General features: G+C 48.9%; 2 protein-coding genes and 1 long non-coding RNA gene across 13 annotated transcripts in view; 1 reads left to right on the top strand and 2 right to left on the bottom strand.

Annotated features, from left to right (window-relative positions):
* The first annotated feature begins 1534 nt into the window (after positions 1–1534).
* On the top strand, positions 1535–13509 carry pex6 (peroxisomal biogenesis factor 6). 10 transcript variants are annotated; one of them, XM_055511054.1, is made up of 19 exons: positions 1537–2105; positions 2505–3113; positions 3329–3540; positions 3652–3735; positions 3966–4080; positions 4273–4403; positions 4470–4575; positions 4654–4853; positions 4939–5125; positions 5205–5281; positions 6071–6188; positions 6299–6504; positions 6639–6700; positions 6930–7038; positions 7107–7223; positions 7417–7494; positions 7781–7920; positions 8099–8255; positions 13008–13509. In XM_055511054.1, exons 1-18 carry the CDS (start codon positions 1578–1580, stop codon positions 8233–8235), a joined length of 3216 nt encoding a protein of 1071 aa, XP_055367029.1. In that variant the 5' UTR covers positions 1537–1577; the 3' UTR covers positions 8236–8255; positions 13008–13509. The 10 variants fall into 10 exon arrangements, 9 of the variants coding, with proteins under 9 accessions (XP_055367046.1, XP_055367043.1, XP_055367029.1 ...); XM_055511047.1 differs by lacking the exon at positions 13008–13509 and adding an exon at positions 10380–10520; XM_055511071.1 differs by lacking the exon at positions 13008–13509 and having other exon boundaries at positions 1536–2105; positions 8099–8472.
* LOC129604520 (uncharacterized) lies at positions 9552–12092 on the bottom strand. Of its 2 annotated transcripts, none has more exons than XR_008695450.1 (3): positions 11963–12092; positions 10433–10580; positions 9552–10080 (listed from the first exon to the last, which is right to left on the bottom strand). It is a non-coding gene; the product is annotated as an uncharacterized LOC129604520 (long non-coding RNA). The 2 variants fall into 2 exon arrangements; XR_008695451.1 differs by lacking the exon at positions 11963–12092 and adding an exon at positions 11557–11644.
* kcnh1b (potassium voltage-gated channel, subfamily H (eag-related), member 1b) overlaps positions 13457–25298 on the bottom strand; it is a 44169-nt gene continuing 32327 nt past the window's right edge. Inside the window, exon 11 of the mRNA XM_029142173.3 lies at positions 13457–16253. Coding sequence (XP_028998006.1) covers positions 15408–16253 — 846 coding nt within the window. The 3' untranslated portion in view covers positions 13457–15407. The remainder of the gene's footprint in view (positions 16254–25298) is intronic.

The following is a 25298-nucleotide window of genomic DNA, read 5'->3' as shown; positions in this document are numbered from 1 at the left end:
GCGAAAAGTAAGTGGATATTAAACATAATGAGATATTTGAGGGAATGGAAATGAGGAGCAGACAGAAATATCTTAAGAATAATATATAATGCATTAATATGATCATTAATAGCTTATGGATGTGTTTTATACCCTTCAGGCTCGAAAACGGTGCTAGAAAAGTTGTGTATACAACATCAAGTTCTTAGATTATGCAGTGGAGCAATGATAACGACACCGATATCAGCTCTAGAGGTGGAGAGGAACGAAATGCCCCTAGAGTTGAGATGACAACAGTTAATACATGTAGCCACCTACTGGGCGAATCTAAGAGGTCATAGTCAGAACCATCCTACAACAAGTTTGTTAATACCATGTCAAGAAAAGAATAAAGGAATGAAGAAAAGAAGTCAGGAGTTTTGGGAGGATCGTAGACAAATTAATCACTGGATTAGATATAGGTAGTAGGGAAATAGGACCAACAATGTCATATTCTGGAATACCTCCATGGGTATGAGAAGAGGCAGAAGTGGATTTAAGCCTGATGGAGAGGAGGAAAGAGGAATATAGTGGGGATGATGGAGTTATGAGTTATATAGGGTTAAAGTATAGTAATTATGTTAATGTTTATTCCGATTCATCAAGAACAATAGGTGGCAAAGGTTTTGCTTTTGTTCCACAATGAAATTATGTGACATATAAAAGAATTACAGACAACTTGAATGTTTATACGGGAGAAATAGTGGCAATATTATTTGCGTTATATTGGGTAAAGGACATCAAACCCTCAAAAGTGTTAATAGACTCCAGTAGCTCCTTAATTAGTATCAAAAATATAGCATCAACTTAAAGGCAAGACATAGATGTAGTAATAGAGGTGTTAAATGCATTGACTAGAATCAGGAAAATAGGGACAGTGGTAAAGTTTATTTGGGTACCTGCTCATAAGGGGGTGGAGGGTAACGAGGCTGCTGAGAAACCTGCAAAGGAAGAAAGCATTGAAGTGAATATTAGGTATAGCAAGGCAGAGATTAAGAATTTAGTTAAGTTAAATTAAAAATGAAATGGCACGATGATTAGGATAAAGGAGTAAAGGGTAGGTTTTATTACAAGATTCAAAGGGAGGTAGGAAGGATAGTTGGGTGTAGTGGGAGTGGGACCAGGGATGACATTTGGGGCCGAATGAGATTTGGGCACATAGGACTCAATAGCTCATTAAAGGTGATGGGGAAACATGAGACAGGGCAGTGAGTGTGATGAGGGTGAGACATTGGAGCATGTGGTGTGATATTCCTTTATATAGTCGACAAAGGAAGAAAATTGTCGATTTTCTGAACTCGCAGAAGGTTAAAAAAGAGCTACAAGTGTTATTGAGGCTAGAGGTGGGGGATCAGGAGTAGAGCACTTTTTTGTTTTCTTGAGGAGACGGGATTAAAATCGAGACTATAGCTTTTTTTACCCCAATAAATAGACAATGTGTAGCAAAGAAAAGTGTAGTAGGTGGCGGTAGTGCGCAACCTACAGACCGCAAGCTGCCATTAAACAAGAGGACGAAGAAGAAGAAGAACCAGCAGAAGAAGAAGCGAAAAAGAACCAAGATGGCGGCGCAGGTGAAGCTGTGTTGCTTGGACAGTTTTCCTGCGCACCTGAGTCCTCTGGATGTTCTGGTCCTGAAGCGTCACCACAACTTAGTTTTCCAGAACGACTCGGACCCGCCGACTGTCCTGTTTACGCCGCAGCGGTGCCAGGGCTTCGAGAAAAGGGGCATTCTACTCCGCGTGCACTCCACCACCGAGGAGGAGACGGCGAGCCGCGGAGGCAGAACCTCCCCCCTGAGCGACACCGAATCCGAACGCCGGGTCCGATTGTTTGTTAGCCGCTTCTTCTTGCGGCACAATGACTGCCAGCGCCACGGGGGCACCGGGACCGTCCGGGTTCTGGAGCCGGTCGGATTGGACCGAGTAGTGCTCGGAGCCCGCAGCAGGCGGAGTCTTCGCTGGGCCGCGTGCGAGCGGTTCAGCGGCGGGCTGCTGGAGCTGTGCCGCCCGGGACAGTGGCTGCTGGCCCGGCAGGGAGCCCCGCTGCTGCTGCCCCCACACCCGCTGCTGGGAGAGGACCCGGGGCAGGTGAGGAGCCGGAAACAAACGCGGCTCTTGAGGTTTCCTTTGTGCTGTGTCAGTAAAAATGAAATAATTAGTCAAATATTAATTCAGTGTGAGAAATGTAGTTTTAGGGGCAGTTTTCTCAACAGAAAACGTCTGTGGCTGATTGATGAGTAAATCTTGAATCTTGAAATGAATCAGTAATTGGTGACTGAATTCAATGCGATAAAAAGAACAGATGGTCTTTAGACGTATATTATTTTTCTTCATAGAGTGTAGCAGCTAAAGATACATCTACTTTCCTTACACTTAATTACTACTTCAGGACGTTGTGTGACGGTAAACCGCGAAGGTTCTAAACACTTAAATCACATGAGTACCGTTAGATCCACGCTCAGAACCCAACGCCCTATGTGTTGTTAGGTGCAGCAGCGGCTGATGGACCTGCTGGTTTTGGAGTGCAGTCCTGTGACACAGGGAAGGATCACTGCCGACACCGCCCTGGTTCTGACTGACTGCTGGGACTCTGTGGACCCCCCATCTGGGCCCCCGCCCTGCAGACCGCTCAGACTGTGCGTGTCCGACTTCGCTCATTACGCCGACAGCCTCGGGGGAGGACGATGTCTTTTCGACAACCACAACCTCCTGGGCTTTGATTTGTCTGACGTCCTGCAGGCGCTGGAGTGTCGGCTGGACGTCCGGGTGGTCGACACTCAGCGATGGCTCGGGGTCAGAGGTCAGCAGGGAGCTGCAGTGGATGTAGACAGCTGTGTGTTTGTGAGTAAACAGCTGCTCCTCAGACAGGGGCTGTTCAACCAGGAGTGGGTGAGACTGTGGAGGCCAAGCGGGTCCTCCAGAACCTCGACCGAAGTCAGGGGGTTGTGCAGAGAGCGGCTGGTCTCAGTTGTGGTGGTGGACATGACTCCAGACCTGCAGATTCACGGTGAAGCCGGACTGATATCAGCGACTCTGTGGTTTAACCTGACTGAAGGCGACGTGATCCCCCTAAACGGCTGCAGCCTGAGGATGAAGGTGGACTTGAAACCCCCTTTACAGCTGCGGCTAATGAATGATCTTCAATCATTTTAATTATGTTGTTGTCATCTAAACCTTCTGACACATTGTTTTATGTCACTATAACCCAAAGCCTGTGTTATTAGTTCAGAAGAAGTGAGTTGTGTAGAGGTTTGGTAGTTCCCGTCTGGACCCTGGTGGCTGATTGGGTTCCTTGTTTCTCGCCGTCTCAGAGGTGGCAGTCGCCTCCAGATCCTGGTGGTTTCTCTGAGAGTTTCTGTCGCTCAGCGGCTCCGTCGTTCGCTGCTGAGCTTCACATCCAACCTGTCGCCTCTCCGCTGTACAGCAACCTCAGCTGCTATGACAACCTGCTGTCCCAGCACTTCAGCACCTCCAGGTCAGCTCGACGGCACCAACCCCAGGTGGTGTCATGGCCTCAGAACCGGTGACATCGCAGTTAGATTCATGTCCTCAGCAAAGAATTGACCTTTTAAAATGCGAACCTGTTGCAAAGACAAATTCCCAGTGTGACCAGCTTGTCCCTGTTTCTCTGCAGACTGGTTTCACAGGGAGACATTTTGACTGTTCCAACTGAAAACCATCCAGACCTGCTGGAGAACAGGTCAGATGGCATCCACAGGTAAAACGCGTCAGTGCACAGGAAGGCGTGTAGAAAACACAGGAGGCGATGATTCCCACCAAGTTTAGTTCTCTTTTCACTCAGATGTCATTTGCACAGCACAGTTTTCAAAAGCTGTAGCACAAGTATATGAGCTGTCAGCTCTGTACATTTCTCTAAATATGAGCCCTGTGAGGTTAATAAACTAATTATGACACTGATGAGTCAATGTGACCTTTGACCTCTGCCAGGAGTCCCGTGCTGTTTTTCAAAGTGCAGAAGGTGTCTCCATGTGCGCAGGAGAGGGATGGGGGAGGAGGAGGAGGAGCGTACCTGGCTGACAGACTACACACCTCGCTCTACATGGTGACTGTTTATGTTTCATTGAACCTCTTCTTCATGATCTTTGCAGATAATTTGTCAGACAGCTAATGTTTGTAGTATGAGTGTGAAACAAACAGAAACATGACGTAACTTTCCTATATTGATGATGTTTGCTCACTCAGCTTTCTGGCAGCTGCTTGAAGTCCTGCTGACCCGGCCTGTTTGTGTTCTCAGGGTGCGTCCACCAACAGTCCCGTCCCCTGCTGCTTGATGGAGGTAGTGCCTCTGTGGAGCCTGTCTCTTCCAGGCCTCAACAAGACTGTCGACATCATCGTCAGCATCATCCTGCCTCACCTGCACCACAGGTAACAAGCAAAAGCTGCAGCAACAGGCATGATGGGACGTGTGACATCCGAGTTGTGTGGTTGCAGCAGCTCTTTGCGTGGCTGCACCATCGCCCTTCATGGTCCTGCAGGCAGCGGGAAGGTGGCGGTGGTCAGCGCTACGAGTCGCAGACTCAACCTCCACCTGCTGAAGGTAGGACAGCTGACACCGTTATCTGGTTTAAGCATGTTTATCAGAGTGAAGGCAGCAGATTCCTGTTTTGTTTTTCAGGTGGACTGTGTGAGTGTTTGTGCTGACTCTGCTGCAGCCACTGAGGTGAAGCTGGCGTCTGTGTTTCAGCGGGCCGTGGCCCTGCAGCCCTGCATCCTTCTGCTCAGGAACCTGCAGTTGCTGCTCAAGCCCAAGGGGTTCGAGGAGGACGGGAGGGTGCCGGCAATGTTGTGCCAACTGCTCCACAGCGCCCCCAGCAGGTAGGAGGAGAATTATCTGTCCAATATGTGAATAATGTGACCAGCAACAGTTTGTCTTGAACCTGAGCGTGATTGTGGGTTTCAGTGTGGTGGTGGTAGCGACGCTGTGCAGACCTCGGGATCTGTCTGCAGCTGTCATGGCAGCCTTTGTTCATCAGGTGGTGCTTGAGAACCCCACAGAGGAGCAGCGCCGGGCCGTGCTGGCCGGCCTGAGCCGAGACCTTCACCTGGGCAGAGACGTGAACCTGGACAGACTTGCTACGCTCACGGCAGTACGTCACAGCATCTGCAGGACTGTGAGATGCTGAGCACTGACATTGCTTCAGTTACGCATCCTCTTGTCCTCCTCAGGGTTTCGTGTTGGGTGACCTGAGAGCTCTGCTGGTTGAGGCTGGTAGAGCAGCCTGCAGGAGGCTGGTCCACACCTGGTGAGACCACACAGCTCCATAACTAAGGTTTTCAGGCTTTCAGTCCAGTTCTGCTTCTCATTGCATCATTTGTTAATATTTACTGTTTATTAACACTGTAAACAAGTCGGAGCATGTTGTTTACATAAGACGACTGTTTCAGACTTTGGATGATTAAATTACTCCCAAAATTATTCCACATAGCAACAGGTAATTACAGTTTTTATTGATGCTTTGACGCAGACATCCAATGAACCTCCACATAAACAGTTCATATACAGGTCTAAACAGCTGCTCCAACATCAAACCGACACGAGATTTGCACAAATATTGCACAGAGTAAATTTCCACATAACCACTTATGGTTATTAGTTGTGGTGTGGGAGACAGTTAACAGTGCTGATTATGATAAAGTCTGACAGCAGCAGGTGGGAAAGATCTACAGAGTCTCTCCTTCACACAGCGAGGGTGCATCAGTCTGTTACTGAAGCTGCTCCAGAGCAGACAGTGAGTCCTCCAGTGGGTCAGAGTCCTGGTCCAGGATGGATGTGGACTGCTCTGCTGCAATAGTGATGAAGACTGAGTGGATCCTAGTCAAAGCGAGTACACACTCAGGTCACAAATTGGTTTCAATATCATTTTATTGAGAAACTATTATAACTCTGACCTCATCAGTACCAAAGTTACTGATCCTTTCAGTTTAATCAGGTAAATGGTGTTTATCAGATCGGGTCCATTGTTGTGAAGGTGGCAGGTTGATGCTGTTCTTGTGTTTTGTTGAAACTGGGTTTATTCTTCTCGTTTGTGCAGTGAAGGTCGGCAGGAGGAGGATCTGTGCTCCAGTGGCGTGACCATCCAGAACCAGGACATTAGCTCTGCTCTGAGGAACCTGCAGGATGCCCAGGCCAAGGCCATCGGGGCCCCCAAGGTGAGAACACAGCTCAGATTCACTGCCTGAACGCCTCAGCAGCTGAGGAGAAGAATTCTTCGCTAACACAGTAACGCGAGATGATCTTCGTGTGACGTCTCGGTGAACAGATCCCTGACGTGCGCTGGGAGGATGTCGGAGGTCTCCAGCAGGTCAAGAAAGAAATCCTGGACACGGTCCAGCTTCCTCTGCAGCATCCAGAGCTCCTGACTCTGGGTCTGAACCGGACCGGGGTCCTCCTATATGGACCGCCAGGGACAGGAAAGACCCTGCTGGCCAAAGCTGTGGCTACCGAGTGCTCCATGACCTTCCTCAGGTAGGAGCATATGAGATTTTTGATTGTTTAGTATTAGATCCACAGTGAAGCTTGTCCTGGAAATTAAAAAAACTCTGCTGCTGCTTAAATGATGATGATGATACTGTTCACCTATGATGTGTCTCTTCTGACAGCGTTAAGGGTCCTGAGCTGATCAACATGTACGTGGGTCAGAGTGAAGAGAACATAAGAGAAGGTTTGTGTCCTCAACAAATCCACGGTTTGTCCCTGAAGGCAGCACAGCTGATTGGTATCAAAGTTTTTTTGTGTGACAGCTTCACTTGCTACACAAGTTAGATGCTATTTTTTTTAATTACTTCTATTTCATTAGCAAAAACAAACTCAAGTCTTTTCTGCCTCAGTGGAAAACTCCGCTTTGCTTCTGTTGGTGCTTGCTTTGAAATGCTGATGTGTGGCGTTTGTAGTGTTCTGCAGAGCTCGCTTGGCTGCTCCCTGCGTTGTCTTCTTTGATGAATTGGACTCTCTGGCTCCCAGCAGGGGGCACAGTGGGGACTCTGGAGGGGTGATGGACAGGTGGGTGCACAGTGCCATGTTGGTATTGTTGAAGACGTACAGTGCTTTGATTCCATGTGTCTGCACAGAGTTGTGTCCCAGCTGCTGGCTGAGCTCGACGCTCTGCACTCGTCTGCTGGGGTTTTCGTGATTGGAGCAACAAACCGTCCAGACCTGCTGGACCAGTCGCTGCTGAGGCCTGGCAGGTCAGAGGTCACATTAGCATGACAGCATTTTACCTTATGGTCCACTATATAAAGATGGTGTCTGGGATATGACTGTAGTGATTTGGATGCAGTCGTTAAGCGCTGTTATTTGGCACCAGGTGTCTCTAAAGCCTCAAAATCCTCCATAGCTAGGTGTTTGTAGTATACAAGTTGCTCTGCATTTGTTTGACAGGTTTGATAAGCTGGTTTATGTGGGAATCAATGAGGACCGAGTGTCTCAGCTGCAGGTTCTCCAAGCCGTCCTCAGAAAGTAAGCACCTGCCCTGGACTCACTGCTGATGCGTCACCTTGAATGTTTGGAAGCAGCATGAGGTGCATCACAGCCATGTTTAATCCATTACACCCATTATGATGATGATGATGATGACGGTGCTGTGGGGTTTAGCGTTGGTGGCCTAATGTATTTATTCAGGTTAACCCTGGACCCGTATGCTGACGTGGGACAGAGTTGGGTCATGGAACTCTTTCCTCCACGTATCTAGACACTTTCTGCAGGCGATGTCTTCTGTCACTTCATCATTTGTTCCTGGCCCCAGGTTCCAGTTGGAGGCTGCACTGAACCTGCAGGAGGTGGTCGATCGTTGTCCTGCTCAAATGAGTGGCGCCGACCTGTACGCGCTCTGTTCAGACGCCATGACAGCTGCCATCAAGAGGAAGATCTCGTTCATCAGCGAAGGTACGAAATCAAACACGTTTAAACAAGCTCACAAAATGAAAAAGTCTTTACTCAACAAATGAACGTCTGAAATTTAGTCAAAATAGCAGCATGCTTAATGAACCTGCTGAAATAAAGTGAAAAGAGAAAATGGACTGATCTAACATTTGCCTCTTTGTTCTCTGCCATCGTTCCTTAGGCCTGGACTCTGAGGACTCTGCCCTCGTCCTGTCGGTAGAAGATTTCTGTGTCGCGCTAGAGAACTTCAAACCATCTGTTTCTGACCAGGAACTGCTGCGATACAGAAACATTCAACAGATACTGGCTGCAAAGTAGAAACGGGTCCAGCTGGAACTGTGAGCAGTGAATTGTTTAACATTGATTTATACAACTGTGAATGACAATAGATTTGTTTTATTTTGAGTGATAAATGTCATAAACTTTACTCTATTTAACAGATGATCTGTTGCATCTCAACCCTTAAAACACTGGTAGCAAAATAATTTTTATTGCAAATCACCAAAACAACCACTCAAACAACAAATCTGTGAATAAAAGTCTGATAAAGCTGAAGTAATGGTTCACATTTGCCTTAAGAAGCATTGTTTAATTCGAACACTAAAGAGTTTTAACCTGTGGTTTTTCTAGCCAGAAAAAAGCCACCCTTGAAGTATGAATCAGTCCTTACATTTGACAAAAAAGATTAAGACACATCCCATCACATAAAAAGCAGAGGTAGCTTTTTAGCTGTCAAGTTCATGCTGACACAAAGGATTAGCATCCCTTGCTAGTTACTGTAGCTACATGCTAGTGCTAAACATGCGGCCATCGTTTGCTCTCGAATCAACTTCAGCCTACTAATGTGATAATGGTATATAACAACCTACAACATAAACCAACCCCAACGCGCACGTCAACACCTTTCAGTCACTCAGTTCTAATATTTGGCCTGACTTCATATAAAATTATTAGTTTAAATTTCCAGGTCGGGTTGTGTTCCTCGCTTTTCTGGACTCATCTAAAGGCGCCACTCAAATATTATTTATATATAATATAAAAATAAAGACCATGATGTCACAGCGGAGGCTTGTTCACACCGGCTCAAGGCTGTTTTCGCTCTTGGTGCGGTTTGTTTCGTCAAGTTATTGCACTGACGTAACCCATTGCTTCTGGTCGGGGCCTCGGTAGCGTTGGGTTCAGGGCTGGGACGACTAAGTACACGGTGAAATCAGTGTAATGCAGCTACAGCCGAGAAGCCGCGTCATGGATGCGCTTAACACATTTCAGCTACGATGGTTGATGTGAAAAGAAACCGAACCAAGAGGAAAATGCTACATGTTAAGATAAGATGAACTTTATTCATCCCCGGATTCAAATTTACAAACTCATCAAGTGATTTGGACAAAGAGCAAGCGCACTAAGGTTTGAAAAGGCTCTTAGTCTCTGTAAAACCCAAGTGGATTCTAGTGTGAGCTGCTACAGCAGAAGCATCACAAACACGTTCTAACTGCGTTAACTGAGCACCAGTCGCTCCACGAGGCCGTCTGAGTGGACAGCGTGGCCACGATACACCAACATAGAAAGACGACAAGAGTCAATTGCAAAAAACTAAGTTCTGCTTAAAGTGCATCTCCTGCAATAACAGCACAGAATTAAGCTTATTTCTCTCACTTTAATTGCAAACGGTGCCACAAACCTTGTTAGTTGCAGTGTCTGAATCTTGACATATTAACAAGTCACATTGTTTTCATTCAAGCTTTCTACTGTGGAAGTTGTCTCTGACAGAAGAATGCGAGGCAGGTGTTGGCATCCCGTCAGACTTTGGAGTTTAATAAGCAGCTGGTTTGGACTCTTCTGAGACTCAAACACATCAGCCTGAAAGAGCCTGGATTAGGAACACAGGACAGCTGGCTTTGCTGGACAGACGTGTCGCTGAGCAGGGTGATGTACAAGACACAAGGCGTCGCTGGAGCTGGTCCGTGTCCACTCTGCTTCAGTCTGGGGGTCTGAGTCTCTGTGGGTCCACCTCTGGTTTCAATGCGCGTTGTGGTTCCTGGGTTTTAGTTCGTTGCTGGGCCAAAGATCTGATACAAAGGTCGTTCTTTTCCTTATCATCCATGTCGAAGAAGCAGCTGGTCTTCGCTGAGGACTCAGGTGAAGTGGGGCATTCGGCTGCAGGTTCTGGAAGGAGACGGTGAAGGTTTCGTTACTGAACAGAGAAAGAGAAAAGTTTTACTAAACTAACAGACAAAACAAGACAAAACTAGACATTTGGTAGAACTGGAACCTCGAGCTCTTATTTATAAGTAACTCTAAAGATCAGTAAGTCAGATGTAAGTTCATTTAATAACTGATCCAACCTTCAGAAATGCGTCAGTGTCATGAGGTGAACAATGAAGTGACTGTAGGTCTCGTTTTGGCATCGTGAATCTGGAGCAGAGACGGTACCGTAGTAAACATTAACTTATCCTCCTTCACAGATCTGCTGACGCTGAGGTTCCACATTGCTCCCTGCAATATAAGCCTTATTTACCGCTTACGTGGCCTTTGCTACTTTTGTGCGCTTCATCCTTTTCCTCCGCATGAGGGTCACCTGAGGCCTCTTCAACCCTGCGATGAGCAGCAGCAACCTGGGCCGGGACTTGGTGAGCCAGCTTCTCAGTAGCGTCCCCTTGGGAAACCTGCAGGAACAACGGCAGCGGGTCAACGTCCAAGTCAACTCAACAGGATGCCACTGGAGTCCAGTCATCACTGACAGCTCAGCCATGACGTCAAAGCTTTTCCAGCCCTCAACAGAGCAACCAGTATAAACAAGCTGCTGCACAACGACGCCAACTACAGCAGTCCAGCGTTAGAAGAACAGAAGCCCTGAGCTGAGTTTTGGCATCGATCAGAAAACAACAAATGGCTTTAGCGAAAATACGAAAAGCTCAGTAGAACAACCTTTGCAGTAGCGTCCAGTGTTTGTTCGACCAGACACTGACGCTGTCATTTTATTATCACTATCAGCAGCAGCTAAAAGCTGCCGGTGGGTTAGACAGGACAGCGCTCACCCTGTTGCCAGTGGCAACGCTTTGAGTCCTGGACTTGCGTCCTTGACTGACTTTGTCTTTATGGGTTCTGACCTGCTGAGCGTCATGGACAACGGAAAACCTCCCAATTGTTTGGACTTTGTGCTGTTAAAGCACAGCCAGAGAGAAATCTAGCAACGTTCAGACGGGCAAGGCCTCCTGATGCTGATGCTTTTGTTGTCGCCTGTGGGATCCAGTGTTAAATCTACTGAGGCTAATGTACGTGTGGCTGAACCTGCTCCCTCCCTTTACCCTCCTCCTCCTCTTTGTCTGTGGGTGATTAGCTGCTCTTCAGCTTCCTTGATGAAGCAGGACAATGCATCCTGACTTTTGGTTCAGTTGTTTCCTTCACGTCCTCTTAAGGCTTGACTGAAGTTCAGGATTCTCAAATCCATATTGATCTGTTTCCTCCTTCAGTTGCTCCTACATCATTGCTTTTACCTGGTTGTGGTAAATTTCTCCTGCTCCTTCATCTGCTCCAAGCAGGTTCGTACCTAACATCCTTATATTCACACACCGCTGGAGTTCGTCAGGGTCCTAATGTCAAACCAAGCACATCACACCCCGTCTTCGTTCTGTTACTGACCGGCTGCCGACATCCTTCGAGTCAGAGGAACCAGGTAACTTTGACATTCTCCTTGTCCGACCGCTGGTTGCAGCTAACAGGAGGAGCTCGCTCTTAATATCTGAGGCACCTAACAAACAAGCTGGCATATCATCATCACAACGTCACAGCGCTGCTGCCTGTATCAGCATCAGACCCACCATTCACATATTACTCAGAACAGATGTGCCACTAGGCAAACAACGGCAAACCGCAGCACTTGCCTTAAATTCATCAGGAGTCCAAGTTCGCACTGCGAAGTTCTGAAATGTATCGAGTTCAAAAGCTTTAAAGGGGGAACAGTGAGTCCCAGTAGATATTATCCAAGCTCCCCATCACCTGCACACACACTTAGCAGCACGGAACACAACAAAAAAGCAGTTCTTACCAATTGACCCCACACATTTGTTAGGTTATGCCCCCAGCGTCCCTGCAGAGGCACATATATGATCCCTGCTCCACTTTTTTCCTCTTACACTAGAAGGTTCAGCCAGGATGCACAAACAAATCTGCTAAATAATAGGAGGCCGTGAACTGGGAGGACGGAGGGGGCTTTAAAAAAGGAGGGTCCACTCAGCACTTCTGACTGCAAACGGCAACGGGTGATCCCAGGACACACAGCCAATCAGGGAGCAGCCTTGACCTGTTGCCATGACGCCCAGCACTGACCAGTATAAAGGCTTTGGGAGGTTTTGGAGAGGGAAGGTAGAGGTTAGCCAAACTGCAGCTGAGCCTGCAGGGCTGCACAGAAACAACTGTGTCAGCTGCTGCACAACAACTAAAGCACAGCCGACGGTTTCACATTCATATGTCCAAAAGTAAACATCCCACAAATCATTTAAGACTTATAAAAGCATGTGAGCTTGGTGATGTGAGATGCCTTCAAACGGACACTTTATCAAAACAAGGCAGATGACATCAGCAGGCAGACATTAACACTTAATAAATGAAAGGGAAACTGAAGCTCACCTACATCAGCCTCCACAGGCCACGTCTAGACGACCACGGCGGACCCTGATCTGGAGAAGGAGAAGATCCGATGCACGACGGGTTCTTCACTGGATGCCCAGAGTGAACGTTGATATAAAGAGAGTGGTGACCTTTTTGACCTTCAATAGATAACCGACAGGCACCGCTCAGGTCCAGGATGGTGGCGCTGATCTGGAGTCGACCTTTAGGTGACGCCTGTACTAGTTAATGTGGTTGATGTTGAGATCACGTACTGAATGAGTCTGTTCTCTGGTTTTTGGAGGCTGAAGCACCAGTGAGACGAGACGAGACTAGACCAGACCAGACCAAAGCAACATGCCGCTCGTTTGGTCCTTTCAGTTTATCAACTGGACTCATTCAGCTTTTAAATCGTGCATGTGTTGAGTAGGTGACCGCAGATTTGTTAAAACTGGTTTATTTTAAGCAGATGTGTATTTGTGCAGATGGCAGCTGTGATGCTACAAAGCTGGCTGTAGAGGGCGCCGTGGCACCAGGCCAGGATGGAAGCCTGTGGAGCCATGTCAGGGAGGCAGAGACCAACCTGGAGGGAGGAAGGAGGGGAAGACGCAGGCACTGCAATGCAGATCACGCGGGGGAGGAAAGGAGCTGCTTTTTTTCTGAGGGGGGAGGTTCAGGGATTCCCCGTCGCTTTGGAAAAGCTCCAGCAGGACAAGAAGCCGCGAGTGGCTGAGCTCAGATGGAAACGAGACCGAGAAATGAACGCCATGTAACAGATCTCAGCAGTTTATCTGATGAAATAGGAGCAAACCGTTTCCACGGTGACCAGTGCCATGTACTTGATTCATCTTTTGTTAAGAAGTAGCTTTTTCTGAACTGTTGTTTAGTCTCTTGATGGTCACAACAGGTGAAAAAGAGTCCAGCAGAAACAAACTGCAAAGTAAAAAAAACATTTATTGATTATCTTTTATAAACGCTCTTTGCTGATTTGACATTTTCATTCCTACAGTGCTTCCTCTAAACCAGTGCATACGTGATAGACGTGCTCTTCATGCACAGTGTTTAGCGAGGCAGGTTTCAGCGTCATGCAGAGACGATGGACGATCAAAGTGCATCAGTGGTGCTGCTGTGCCCATAAACAGCACACACAGCAATGTTTGCATATTAGGACCATAGACACAGCTGCACAGGACACAGAACACAGAACAGGAGACATGTCATCATAATTTCCATTATATTAATATGACTCCAAATGAAAGGGTTTTGTTTTGTCACATCTTAGATGAAGGAAGATGATTCAGTTAATGCCACAGATATTCATCTACAGGAACAAACTTCAGTCAGCCTCTATCGAGGAAGCTCAACATCCCTGTAGTACATGAACAGGTGCTGGTGGTCAGGAACAAGTCAAAGGAAGACGAGCTGCCGCCTCTGGGCAACACACACTGGATCTACAGTAATGACCAGCTTCCACTTCCCACATTTGTCACTTCATTTTGTGGCTCATGCTCAAATGAAAGGTAGCCAGCCCAATAGGTCACATGACCAGGTAGAAGAAAATGTCACATAAGCAGCAGAAAGTACCAGAACTTGGAGGCAAAAGCCACCATGAACATCTGCTAAAACTGCTTCACTTTGGTTCAGAGTGAAATGTGGCAACGACCTTGCAGCAGCTTTCAGACCAGCTTTGTGACAGAGGCCCAGTAGCTGTGCTGATGTTCAGTACTGGCTTCTGGGCTGAGCCTCTGTGCACATCTGCTCCAAAGACGGTGCCAAAGAACAAACACCGGTCAAATACTGGCACCGGGCCCTGGACAACTCTGAAAGCGTTGACAAGGGATTTAACAAGAAAAGTGTGTGACTATTTAATATTTCACTTTAGGACCTTTGCTCATTAATCTACGAAATAAAGAAAGGAGACGACTGAAGAGTTAAAGCAGTTACTTGGTAGATTCACACGTCATCTGTTCTGACGGCCTGGATACGTTCTAACAGTTCGCGCACAGATCCGCCCTTCAGTTATTTCTGCTTAAATGGAACATTTTGACATTGCTGTCATTTGTTTAGTTTCTTGGTTTGACTCCCAAATGTTGCATATGGCAGGTTTAAGTGAAGAATCGAAGCATTGACTCAAGCTGCAGCCACAGTGGACATGAAAAAAAAGCAACCTGACGGTATCAGATGTGATCAGCTCACAAACAGTCATGGGTGGGGCAACGCCTGGCAACATTTACAGAGTGGGATCAGCAATACATAAACTTCAATGATGATGTGAATGTTGTTAATAGCTGAAGACGCTTCAATCTGGAAACATCCAATTTGAAAGTAAAGTTCACATTAAATTTGGGAATCAAAAACGCTCAGACTCTGCTTCACCAGCGCATCCCTAAATGCGTCACACTGATTATCAAAGCTACAGACACATCTCATCAGTGGAACCTACATTTGTCTCAAACCTGCCGGTTCCTAGGTTTGTTCAACAGTCTCCTGGTGTGAATCGATCACATTTAATGCTTTTACAGGAACAATTTCATCATCATCCAGATCAAACCACAAACATTTCAAGGTCTCCGGTCTTAATTTCAGCACAGCGGCTCTGTTAACTAGAAGCCGTCTCTCACGGATGGATATACGGAGGCTGGGATGAACTGAACACTTCATGATCATCTCAAAGCTACAAACTCACTTTCTGTCACAGTTTCACAGTCCCGTTAAAGCCATGCCTGCTATTATTGCCATTATCACATTAAGGTCTGAAGACTCCAAACCCTCCTGAGGATCATCTACAGTAAACCCAGATTGATTATTGTTGTAGCTTTAGTCTGTAACGTCTCAAAGCTTATGTCCTGTGTGATGTCAGCTTCACACTGCAGCCAGAAGCTGTTTTAAGAGAAGGTGTCCTTATCAGAGTCTGGGGACGGAGGCCGAGAGATCTCAAAGAATGAGCCCGAGGACTTCCTGGATTTGAGCAGCCGAAGCATCTCGGCTAACTGAGTTTCCAGCACTGCCATGCGAGTGTTCAGAGAGCTGATGTCTCCTCTTAATTCCTGTTTGAGCTCGAGGAAAGAGGCTAGAATGCTCTGCTCCGGTATCGGACAGAAGACCCTCTTCTCATCGCACTGGACCGGGCTCCTCTCCTGGGGGGTTCTGGCATCACCGGCGTTGTCCAAGCGGAGGTCGCTCTTCGTGATGCCACTGTCGCAGGAGTCGGTTTTCTTGAGGGGTGTCCCGTCATGAGATTTAGTTCTATCAGGCAGCGTCTCCATGGACTCAGCTTTGGAAACGCTGCTCCAGGACTCTGCTTTCACGACAGACTCCTTGAATCGCCCCCAGCCTTTACCTTTGGGTGGCTCTGCAGACTTGCAGCCAGTCAGGTTGCCGTTTGGGGCAGTAGCAGTGTGTAGAATGGCTCTGCTGGAGGACCTGGATGACGAGGACACTGTGGATGAAGAGGATGTGACAGGTGTGGCTGGGCTCTCCGTCACCATAACGATGCTGGTGGAGGCTAGAACCTCGGGGCCTCTCGCCGACTCGAGGCGAACGATGCCTTTCTCCACATCGGCTCCATGAGCGGCGCGCTCTGCAGCAAGCCTGGCCTCCTTCTGCTGCCGGAAGCGCTGGAAGAGTCGCCGGACTGGATGGTCGGGAGGGAGATTCAGAGGAGCTTCATCCTTTCTCTTCAGCATCTCCTCCTCCTCGCGTTTTACATCGCTGATCTTCCGAAAAATGATCTGTGAGAAGGCAAGAAATGAAAAAAGTTGTTAAATACTGTATCAACGTTCTGCACATGCAAAAGACTGCAGTAAAAATCAAATCAAATCAAAGTTTATTTTCATAGCACTTTCCAACAACAAACAGACAACCTGCAAATACCCGAAACTTATTACAGCACCTCACTAGAGGAGGCAGAGGAGACGCTAAACATAAAGCACCAGCACAAGCAAGAGGGAGGCAGAGAAGCCATGGAAGAAGTTAAGCTAAGTGCTAAGCTAGCAGAGCTAAGAAGACCAGATACCAGCAGAACAGCCTCGGTACCACTCAGGAAGTGATGCAATACCTATAAATGTTCCAAAGCATAAAACCCTTTGAAGTCCTGACGCGTGGGTCCCACAGGCCTTTTATGTGTCGAAGAGCAGACTCATATAATGGTCCTCAGTCTACATTGGTTGTGTTAAGGGACTGTTTGTCACGTGGGGCCCGTCCTGAAGACGACTGCAGGCTTTAGCAACATTAGTGCTACGTTGAATCCTGAGCCAGTCACGAGCTCTGACCGGATGAAATGGGGTCATGTGCAGGAAGCAGCAATAGCCAGACGGTTCTGTCAGAGAACTCTCCAGGGTGATGAGAAGAAAGGAACCCAGACGTGACCGACCTGCCAATGTTCCAGTGCTGCTGCAAACACAATCTGACTGCTGCTCTGACCGAGGCACCAACATGTGGAAATCCTCCTCCAGACTTTATGAGGCTGCAGATGACAGACTAGACTTGCCTTCACGTTGTCATGCTGTGCCACGGAAAACCTCGTCCCACACCATGAGGCCCCTACAGGAGGTGCTGACAGGTCAGCTCAGATCAGCAAACACTGTAACATCACGTCAAGTCACATACACATACTGTAGGAAGGTAGACAGGAAGAAGCAGCTCATGTCGGTCATAAAGAAGGAAACCAAACTTTTATTTACACAGTCCAGTTTAAAAGCCAGTGAGGTCGAGAGGTCTGCTGCTGTTGGATGTTCTGTGATGAGGCTGTAACATGAAGCTGCGGAGGTGGGAGCTGCCAGCAGCTACTTCCTCAGTGTCAATGTCATTATTGCACAGCCAAGCAGAACAGGACACGATAGGTTTCTCATCGATTGACAGCACAGAGAGCGCGAGAGATGGAGGCGCTGTTAAACTGACTAGGGAGAGAGCTTCATATCAAATAAACAACCTGTTCTCAGACACGTTTTCGTCCCAAATCAGTCTAACAGGAGTTTGTTGGACAGTTTCTTGTCTAAATTAGGTGAAACACTGACGTAAACACATGCAGGGTCCTACTGGTCAGAACCTGTTCAGCTGATGTTGGTTGATGATGTGCTTCAAAATAAAGGAGAGCCAGCTGATCAGGTGTAACTCAGCAGTAGTCATTACTGTATGTCAATGTTGCCCCTGAACGCAGGGGAGCAGATCCAGATGCTGGTCAATCCAGAAGCAGAGATTATCACAATGACAACAGCTGTGGACATGATGGTTTAATGATCTGGAGTATTTATCAATGTCAAACAAAAAAAACACAAGAGACAGGAAAGAACCATCCAGCATCTGGACCCAGAGCGTGATTAAGAACCATCCAGCATCTGGACCCAGAGCATGATTAAGAACAGTCCAGCATCTGGACCCAGAGCATGATAAAGAACCATCCAGCATCTGGACCCAGAGCGTGATTAAGAACAGTCCAGCATCTGGACCCAGAGCGTGATTAAGAACAGTCCAGCATCTGGACCCAGAGTGTAATGGAACATCGTCCAGCATCTGGACCTAGAGATGTCCAACTCGAGACCTCCCACTCAACTCAGCGTCGATCTTTTGAAACGGAAGTGTCGTCAAGCAGAATCTCGAGCGCGTTCCGAATCACGTCGATACGTCACGTGACTGCCGAGCGGCTTAAGTGCAGTTTGAACGGACGGTTGTTTTAGTATGTCAGAGCTTTATAAACGTGGCAAGCGGTCCGGAGATGATCTATAAGATGGTCAGGTTTCACATTACATTCTGTAATGTATTTATGACAAGTTCAAAATGTAATTAAAAACTAAAACTACATTTTGACAAGTCGCAATTCCAATATCATATCTTTATTAGTCAGACATCAGTGCCGTGCAAAGCTGGAGAGGTGGTGAGAATGTGATTAAAGTCATGTTCTGTGGAAAAATAAAATAAAATGAAATAAAGGTCTTTGATTTTTTTTAAACTAACTGACAAACATGTCTCCTCAATGTAGTAATAAACAGAGTTGCAGAAGAATAAATACAGCTCTAAAAACATTGGACATCAAACATGTTTGCCACATCAAGGCTACTTATACATTATTATCCAGAGAGAAACACAATTACACACCTTTGATTAAATAAGTTTACAATATGTTACAATAAAACATAGACTGTGATCCTGAACAACCACGTATCAGCGAGGGTTTGATGGTCAGTCTGCTCAAGCAGTTCTCACACACAACCAGCAGATGTCGGTGTACTGACTGTGTCATGATGGTGTCGAGCAATGTGTCGATTTCAGACCAACTGTGTCATAGTTGCTCAGTGATTCATAAGGCTTCGATTTCGCCATCTCTATCTGGACCCAGAACCTGATGGGGGACCATCCAGAATCTGGACCCTGAGCATGATGGAACATCATCCAGCATCTGGACCCAGAGTGTGATAAAGAACTGTCCAACATTTGGACCCAGAGCGTGATAAAGAACCGTCCAGCATCTGGACCCAGAGCTTGATAAAGAACCGTCCAGCATGTGGACCCAGAGTGTGATGGAACATCGTCCAGCATCTGGACCCAGAACCTGATGGGGGACCATCCAGAATCTGGACCCAGAGCATGATGGAACATCATCCAGCATCTGTACCCAGAGCGTGATAAAGAACTGTCCAACATTTGGACCCAGAGCGTAATTAAGAACAGTCCAGCATCTGGACCCAGAGCATGATAGAGAACAGTCCAGCATCTGGACCCAGAGCATGATAAAGAACCGTCCAGCATGTGGACCCAGAGCGTGATAAAGAACCGTCCAGCATGTGGACCCAGAGCGTGATGGAACATCGTCCAGCATCTGGACCCAGAACCTGATGGGGGACCATCCAGAATCTGGACCCAGAGCGTGATAAAGAACCGTCCAACATGTGGACCCAGAGCGTGATGGAACATCGTCCAGCATCTGGACCCAGAGCATGATGGAACATCGTCCAGCATCTGGACCCAGAGCGTGGTGGAACATCGTCCAGCATCTGGACCCAGAGCGTGATGGAGGACCGTCCAGCGTCTGGACCCAGAGCGTGATAAAGAACCGTCCAGCGTCTGGACCCAGAGCGTGATAAAGAACCGTCCAGAATCTGGACCCAGAGTGTGATAAAGAACTGTCCAGCATGTGGACCCAGAGCGTGATGGAACATCGTCCAGCATCTGGACCCAGAACCTGATGGGGGACCACCCAGAATCTGGACCCAGAGCGTGATAAAGAACCGTCCAGCATTTGGACCCAGAGCGTGATAAAGAACCGCCCAGCGTCTGGACCCAGATTGTGGTGGAACATTGTCCAGCATCTGGACCCAGATCATGCGGGGACATTGTCCAGCATCTGGACCCAGAGCGTGATAAAGAACCGTCCAGCATCTGGACCCAGATCATGCGGGGACATTGTCCAGCGTCTGGACCCAGAGCATGATAAAGAACCGTCCAGCATTTGGACCCAGAGCGTGATGGAACATCGTCCAGCATCTGGACCCAGAACCTGATGGGGGACCATCCAGAATCTGGACCCTGAGCATGATGGAACATCATCCAGCATCTGGACCCAGAGTGTGATAAAGAACTGTCCAACATTTGGACCCAGAGCGTGATAAAGAACCGTCCAGCATCTGGACCCAGAGCTTGATAAAGAACCGTCCAGCATGTGGACCCAGAGTGTGATGGAACATCGTCCAGCATCTGGACCCAGAACCTGATGGGGGACCATCCAGAATCTGGACCCAGAGCATGATGGAACATCATCCAGCATCTGTACCCAGAGCGTGATAAAGAACTGTCCAACATTTGGACCCAGAGCGTAATTAAGAACAGTCCAGCATCTGGACCCAGAGCATGATAAAGAACCGTCCAGCATGTGGACCCAGAGCGTGATAAAGAACCGTCCAGCATGTGGACCCAGAGCGTGATGGAACATCGTCCAGCATCTGGACCCAGAACCTGATGGGGGACCATCCAGAATCTGGACCCAGAGCGTGATAAAGAACCGTCCAACATGTGGACCCAGAGCGTGATGGAACATCGTCCAGCATCTGGACCCAGAGCATGATGGAACATCGTCCAGCATCTGGACCCAGAGCGTGGTGGAACATCGTCCAGCATCTGGACCCAGAGCGTGATGGAGGACCGTCCAGCGTCTGGACCCAGAGCGTGATAAAGAACCGTCCAGCGTCTGGACCCAGAGCGTGATAAAGAACCGTCCAGAATCTGGACCCAGAGTGTGATAAAGAACTGTCCAGCATGTGGACCCAGAGCGTGATGGAACATCGTCCAGCATCTGGACCCAGAACCTGATGGGGGACCACCCAGAATCTGGACCCAGAGCGTGATAAAGAACCGTCCAGCATTTGGACCCAGAGCGTGATAAAGAACCGCCCAGCGTCTGGACCCAGATTGTGGTGGAACATTGTCCAGCATCTGGACCCAGATCATGCGGGGACATTGTCCAGCATCTGGACCCAGAGCGTGATAAAGAACCGTCCAGCATCTGGACCCAGATCATGCGGGGACATTGTCCAGCGTCTGGACCCAGAGCATGATAAAGAACCGTCCAGCATTTGGACCCAGAGCGTGATGGAACATCGTCCAGCATCTGGACCCAGAACCTGATGGGGGACCATCCAGAATCTGGACCCAGAGCATGATGGAACATCATCCAGCATCTGGACCCAGAGTGTGATAAAGAACTGTCCAACATTTGGACCCAGAGCGTGATAAAGAACCGTCCAGCATCTGGACCCAGAGCGTGATAAAGAACCGTCCAGCATGTGGACCCAGAGTGTGATGGAACATCGTCCAGCATCTGGACCCAGAACCTGATGGGGGACCATCCAGAATCTGGACCCAGAGCATGATGGAACATCATCCAGCATCTGTACCCAGAGCGTGATAAAGAACTGTCCAACATTTGGACCCAGAGCGTAATTAAGAACAGTCCAGCATCTGGACCCAGAGCATGATAGAGAACAGTCCAGCATCTGGACCCAGAGCATGATAAAGAACCGTCCAGCATGTGGACCCAGAGCGTGATAAAGAACCGTCCAGCATGTGGACCCAGAGCGTGATGGAACATCGTCCAGCATCTGGACCCAGAACCTGATGGGGGACCATCTAGAATCTGGACCCAGAGCGTGATAAAGAACCGTCCAACATGTGGACCCAGAGCGTGATGGAACATCGTCCAGCATCTGGACCCAGAGCATGATGGAACATCGTCCAGCATCTGGACCCAGAGCGTGGTGGAACATCGTCCAGCATCTGGACCCAGAGCGTGATGGAGGACCGTCCAGCGTCTGGACCCAGAGCGTGATAAAGAACCGTCCAGCGTCTGGACCCAGAGCGTGATAAAGAACCGTCCAGAATCTGGACCCAGAGTGTGATAAAAAACTGTCCAGCATGTGGACCCAGAGCGTGATGGAACATCGTCCAGCATCTGGACCCAGAACCTGATGGGGGACCACCCAGAATCTGGACCCAGAGCGTGATAAAGAACCGTCCAGCATTTGGACCCAGAGCGTGATAAAGAACCGCCCAGCGTCTGGACCCAGATTGTGGTGGAACATTGTCCAGCATCTGGACCCAGATCATGCGGGGACATTGTCCAGCATCTGGACCCAGAGCGTGATAAAGAACCGTCCAGCATCTGGACCCAGATCATGCGGGGACATTGTCCAGCATCTGGACCCAGAGCATGATAAAGAACCGTCCAGCATTTGGACCCAGAGCGTGATGGAACATCGTCCAGCATCTGGACCCAGAACCTGATGGGGGACCATCCAGAATCTGGACCCAGAGCATGATGGAACATCATCCAGCATCTGGACCCAGAGCGTGATAAAGAACTGTCCAACATTTGGACCCAGAGCGTGATTAAGAACAGTCCAGCATCTGGACCCAGAGCATGATGGAACATCGTCCAGCATCTGGACCCAGAGCGTGGTGGAACATCGTCCAGCATCTGGACCCAGAGCGTGATAAAGAACCGTCCAGCGTCTGGACCCAGAGCGTGATAAAGAACCGTCCAGCATTTGGACGCAGAGCGTGATAAAGAACCGTCCAGCATGTGGACCCAGAGCATGATGGAACATCGTCCAGCATCTGGACCCAGAACCTGATGGGGGACCACCCAGAATCTGGACCCAGAGTGTGATAAAGAACCGTCCAGCATTTGGACCCAGAGCGTGATAAAGAACCGCCCAGCATCTGGACCCAGATTGTGGTGGAACATTGTCCAGCATCTGGACCCAGATCATGCGGGGACATTGTCCAGCATCTGGACCCAGAGCGTGATAAAGAACCGTCCAGCATCTGGACCCAGATCATGCGAGGACATTGCCCAGCGTCTGGACCCAGAGCATGATAAAGAACCGTCCAGCATTTGGACCCAGAGCGTGATGGAACATCGTCCAGCATCTGGACCGAGAACCTGATGGGGAACCACCCAGCATTTGGACCCGGGGCGTGATAAAGAAGCGTCCAGCATTTGGACCCGGGGCGTGAAAAAGAACCGTCTAGCATTTGGACCCAGAGCGTGATAAAGAACCGCCCAGCATCTGGACCCAAATCATGATGGAACATCGTCCAGCATCTGGACCCAGAGCGTGATAAAGAACCGTCCAACATCTGGACCCAGAACCTGATGGGGGACCATCCAGAATCTGGACCCAGAGCGTGATAAAGAACCGTCCAGCATGTGGACCCAAAGCGTGATGGAACATCGTCCAGCATCTGGACCCAGAACCTGATGGGGGACCATCCAGAATCTGGACCCAGAGCGTGATAAAGAACCGTCCAGCATTTGGACGCGGGGCGTGATAAAGAACCGTCCAGCATGTGGACCCAGAGCGTGATAAAGCACCGTCCAGCATTTGGACCCGGGGCGTGATAAAGAACCGTCCAGCATTTGGACTCGGGGCGTGATAAAGAACCGTCCAGCATTTGGACCCAGAGCGTGATGAAGGACCGCCCAGCATCTGGACCCAGATCATGCGGGAACATCGTCCAGCATCTGGACCCAGATCATGCGGGAACATCGTCCACCATCTGGACCCAGAGCGTGATAAAGAACCGTCCAACATTTGGACCCAGAGCGTGATAAAGAACCGTCCAGCATCTGGACCCAGAGCGTGATGGAGGACCGTCCAGCATCTGGACCCAGAGCGTGATAAAGAACCATCCAGCATCTGGACCCAGATCATGATGGAGGACCGTCCAGCGTCTGGACCCAGAGCATGATAAAGAACCGTACAGCATGTGGACCCAGAGCGCGATGGAACATCGTCCAGCATCTGGACCCAAAACCTGATGGGGGACCATCCAGAATCTGGACCCAGAGCGTGATAAAGAACCGTCCAGCATTTGGACGCGGGGCGTGATAAAGAACCGTCCAGCATGTGGACCCAGAGCGTGATAAAGCACCGTCCAGCATTTGGACCCGGGGCGTGATAAAGAACCGTCCAGCATTTGGACTCGGGGCGTGATAAAGAACCGTCCAGCATTTGGACCCAGAGCGTGATGAAGGACCGCCCAGCATCTGGACCCAGATCATGCGGGAACATCGTCCAGCATCTGGACCCAGATCATGCGGGAACATCGTCCACCATCTGGACCCAGAGCGTGATAAAGAACCGTCCAACATTTGGACCCAGAGCGTGATAAAGAACCGTCCAGCATCTGGACCCAGAGCGTGATGGAGGACCGTCCAGCATCTGGACCCAGAGCGTGATAAAGAACCATCCAGCATCTGGACCCAGATCATGATGGAGGACCGTCCAGCGTCTGGACCCAGAGCATGATAAAGAACCGTACAGCATGTGGACCCAGAGCGCGATGGAACATCGTCCAGCATCTGGACCCAAAACCTGATGGGGGACCATCCAGAATCTGGACCCAGAGCGTGATAAAGAACCGCCCAGCGTCTGGACCCAGAGCGTGTTGGAACATTGTCTAGCATCTGGACCCAGAGCGTGATGGAAGATCGTAGAGCATCTGGACCCAGAGCGTGATGGAAGATCGTAGAGCATCTGGACCCAGAGCATGATGGAGGACCGTCCAGCATCTGGACCCAGAGCCTGATGGGGGACCGTCCAGAATCTGGACCCAGAGCGTGATGGAACATCGTCCAGCATCTGGACCCAGATAGTGATGGAACATCGTCCAGCATCTGGACCCAGATAGTGATGGAACATCGTCCAGCATATGGACTCAGAGCATTATAAAAAAACTGTCCAGGAACTAAACCCATCTCTCTGTGACTCTCAGCGCGGCTTGTGTTTGCAATGCAGCAGCAGGCGAGGGAAGAACCTGTCATCATCCACCTCCACACCCCACAGCTGTTCCATGGAGGACAACACACTAGAACAAAGCAGCTTATGTAAGGTCGGTAGAGTCGACGACATCAGTGAACACACAGTCAATCCGTGATCATGTGACTCACTTGCCAGTAAAGACTCTGTGGCATTGTTCTACATTTAGGACCATCTTCCTGTTACATGTAGTCTCAGTGGTACATGTAGGCGTCAGCTCCTTCGTACAAGTCATTTCTGGGTGTAATTGACCACAGCCGCTGATTCCAGAGCAGGGGTGTGAAACCAAGGCTCTCGGGGGCTGCTGTCCTGCTGGTTTCCCAACTCTCCCTGCTCCGGCTAACATCGATTACCTTGACCAGGTGAGTTCAGTCAATGAACAGCGGGGGCAGTGGCCCTGGAGGACTGGAGCTTCACACCCGTGTTCCAGACAAATTCCAGATAACATTAACACTCCAAGTTACA

Source organism: Betta splendens, chromosome 1 (assembly GCF_900634795.4).
Source record: "Betta splendens chromosome 1, fBetSpl5.4, whole genome shotgun sequence".
NCBI classification, from domain to species: domain Eukaryota; kingdom Metazoa; phylum Chordata; class Actinopteri; order Anabantiformes; family Osphronemidae; genus Betta; species Betta splendens.
Note: the sequence above shows the minus strand (reverse complement) of the source record. Positions and strands in the feature narration are given on the sequence as shown.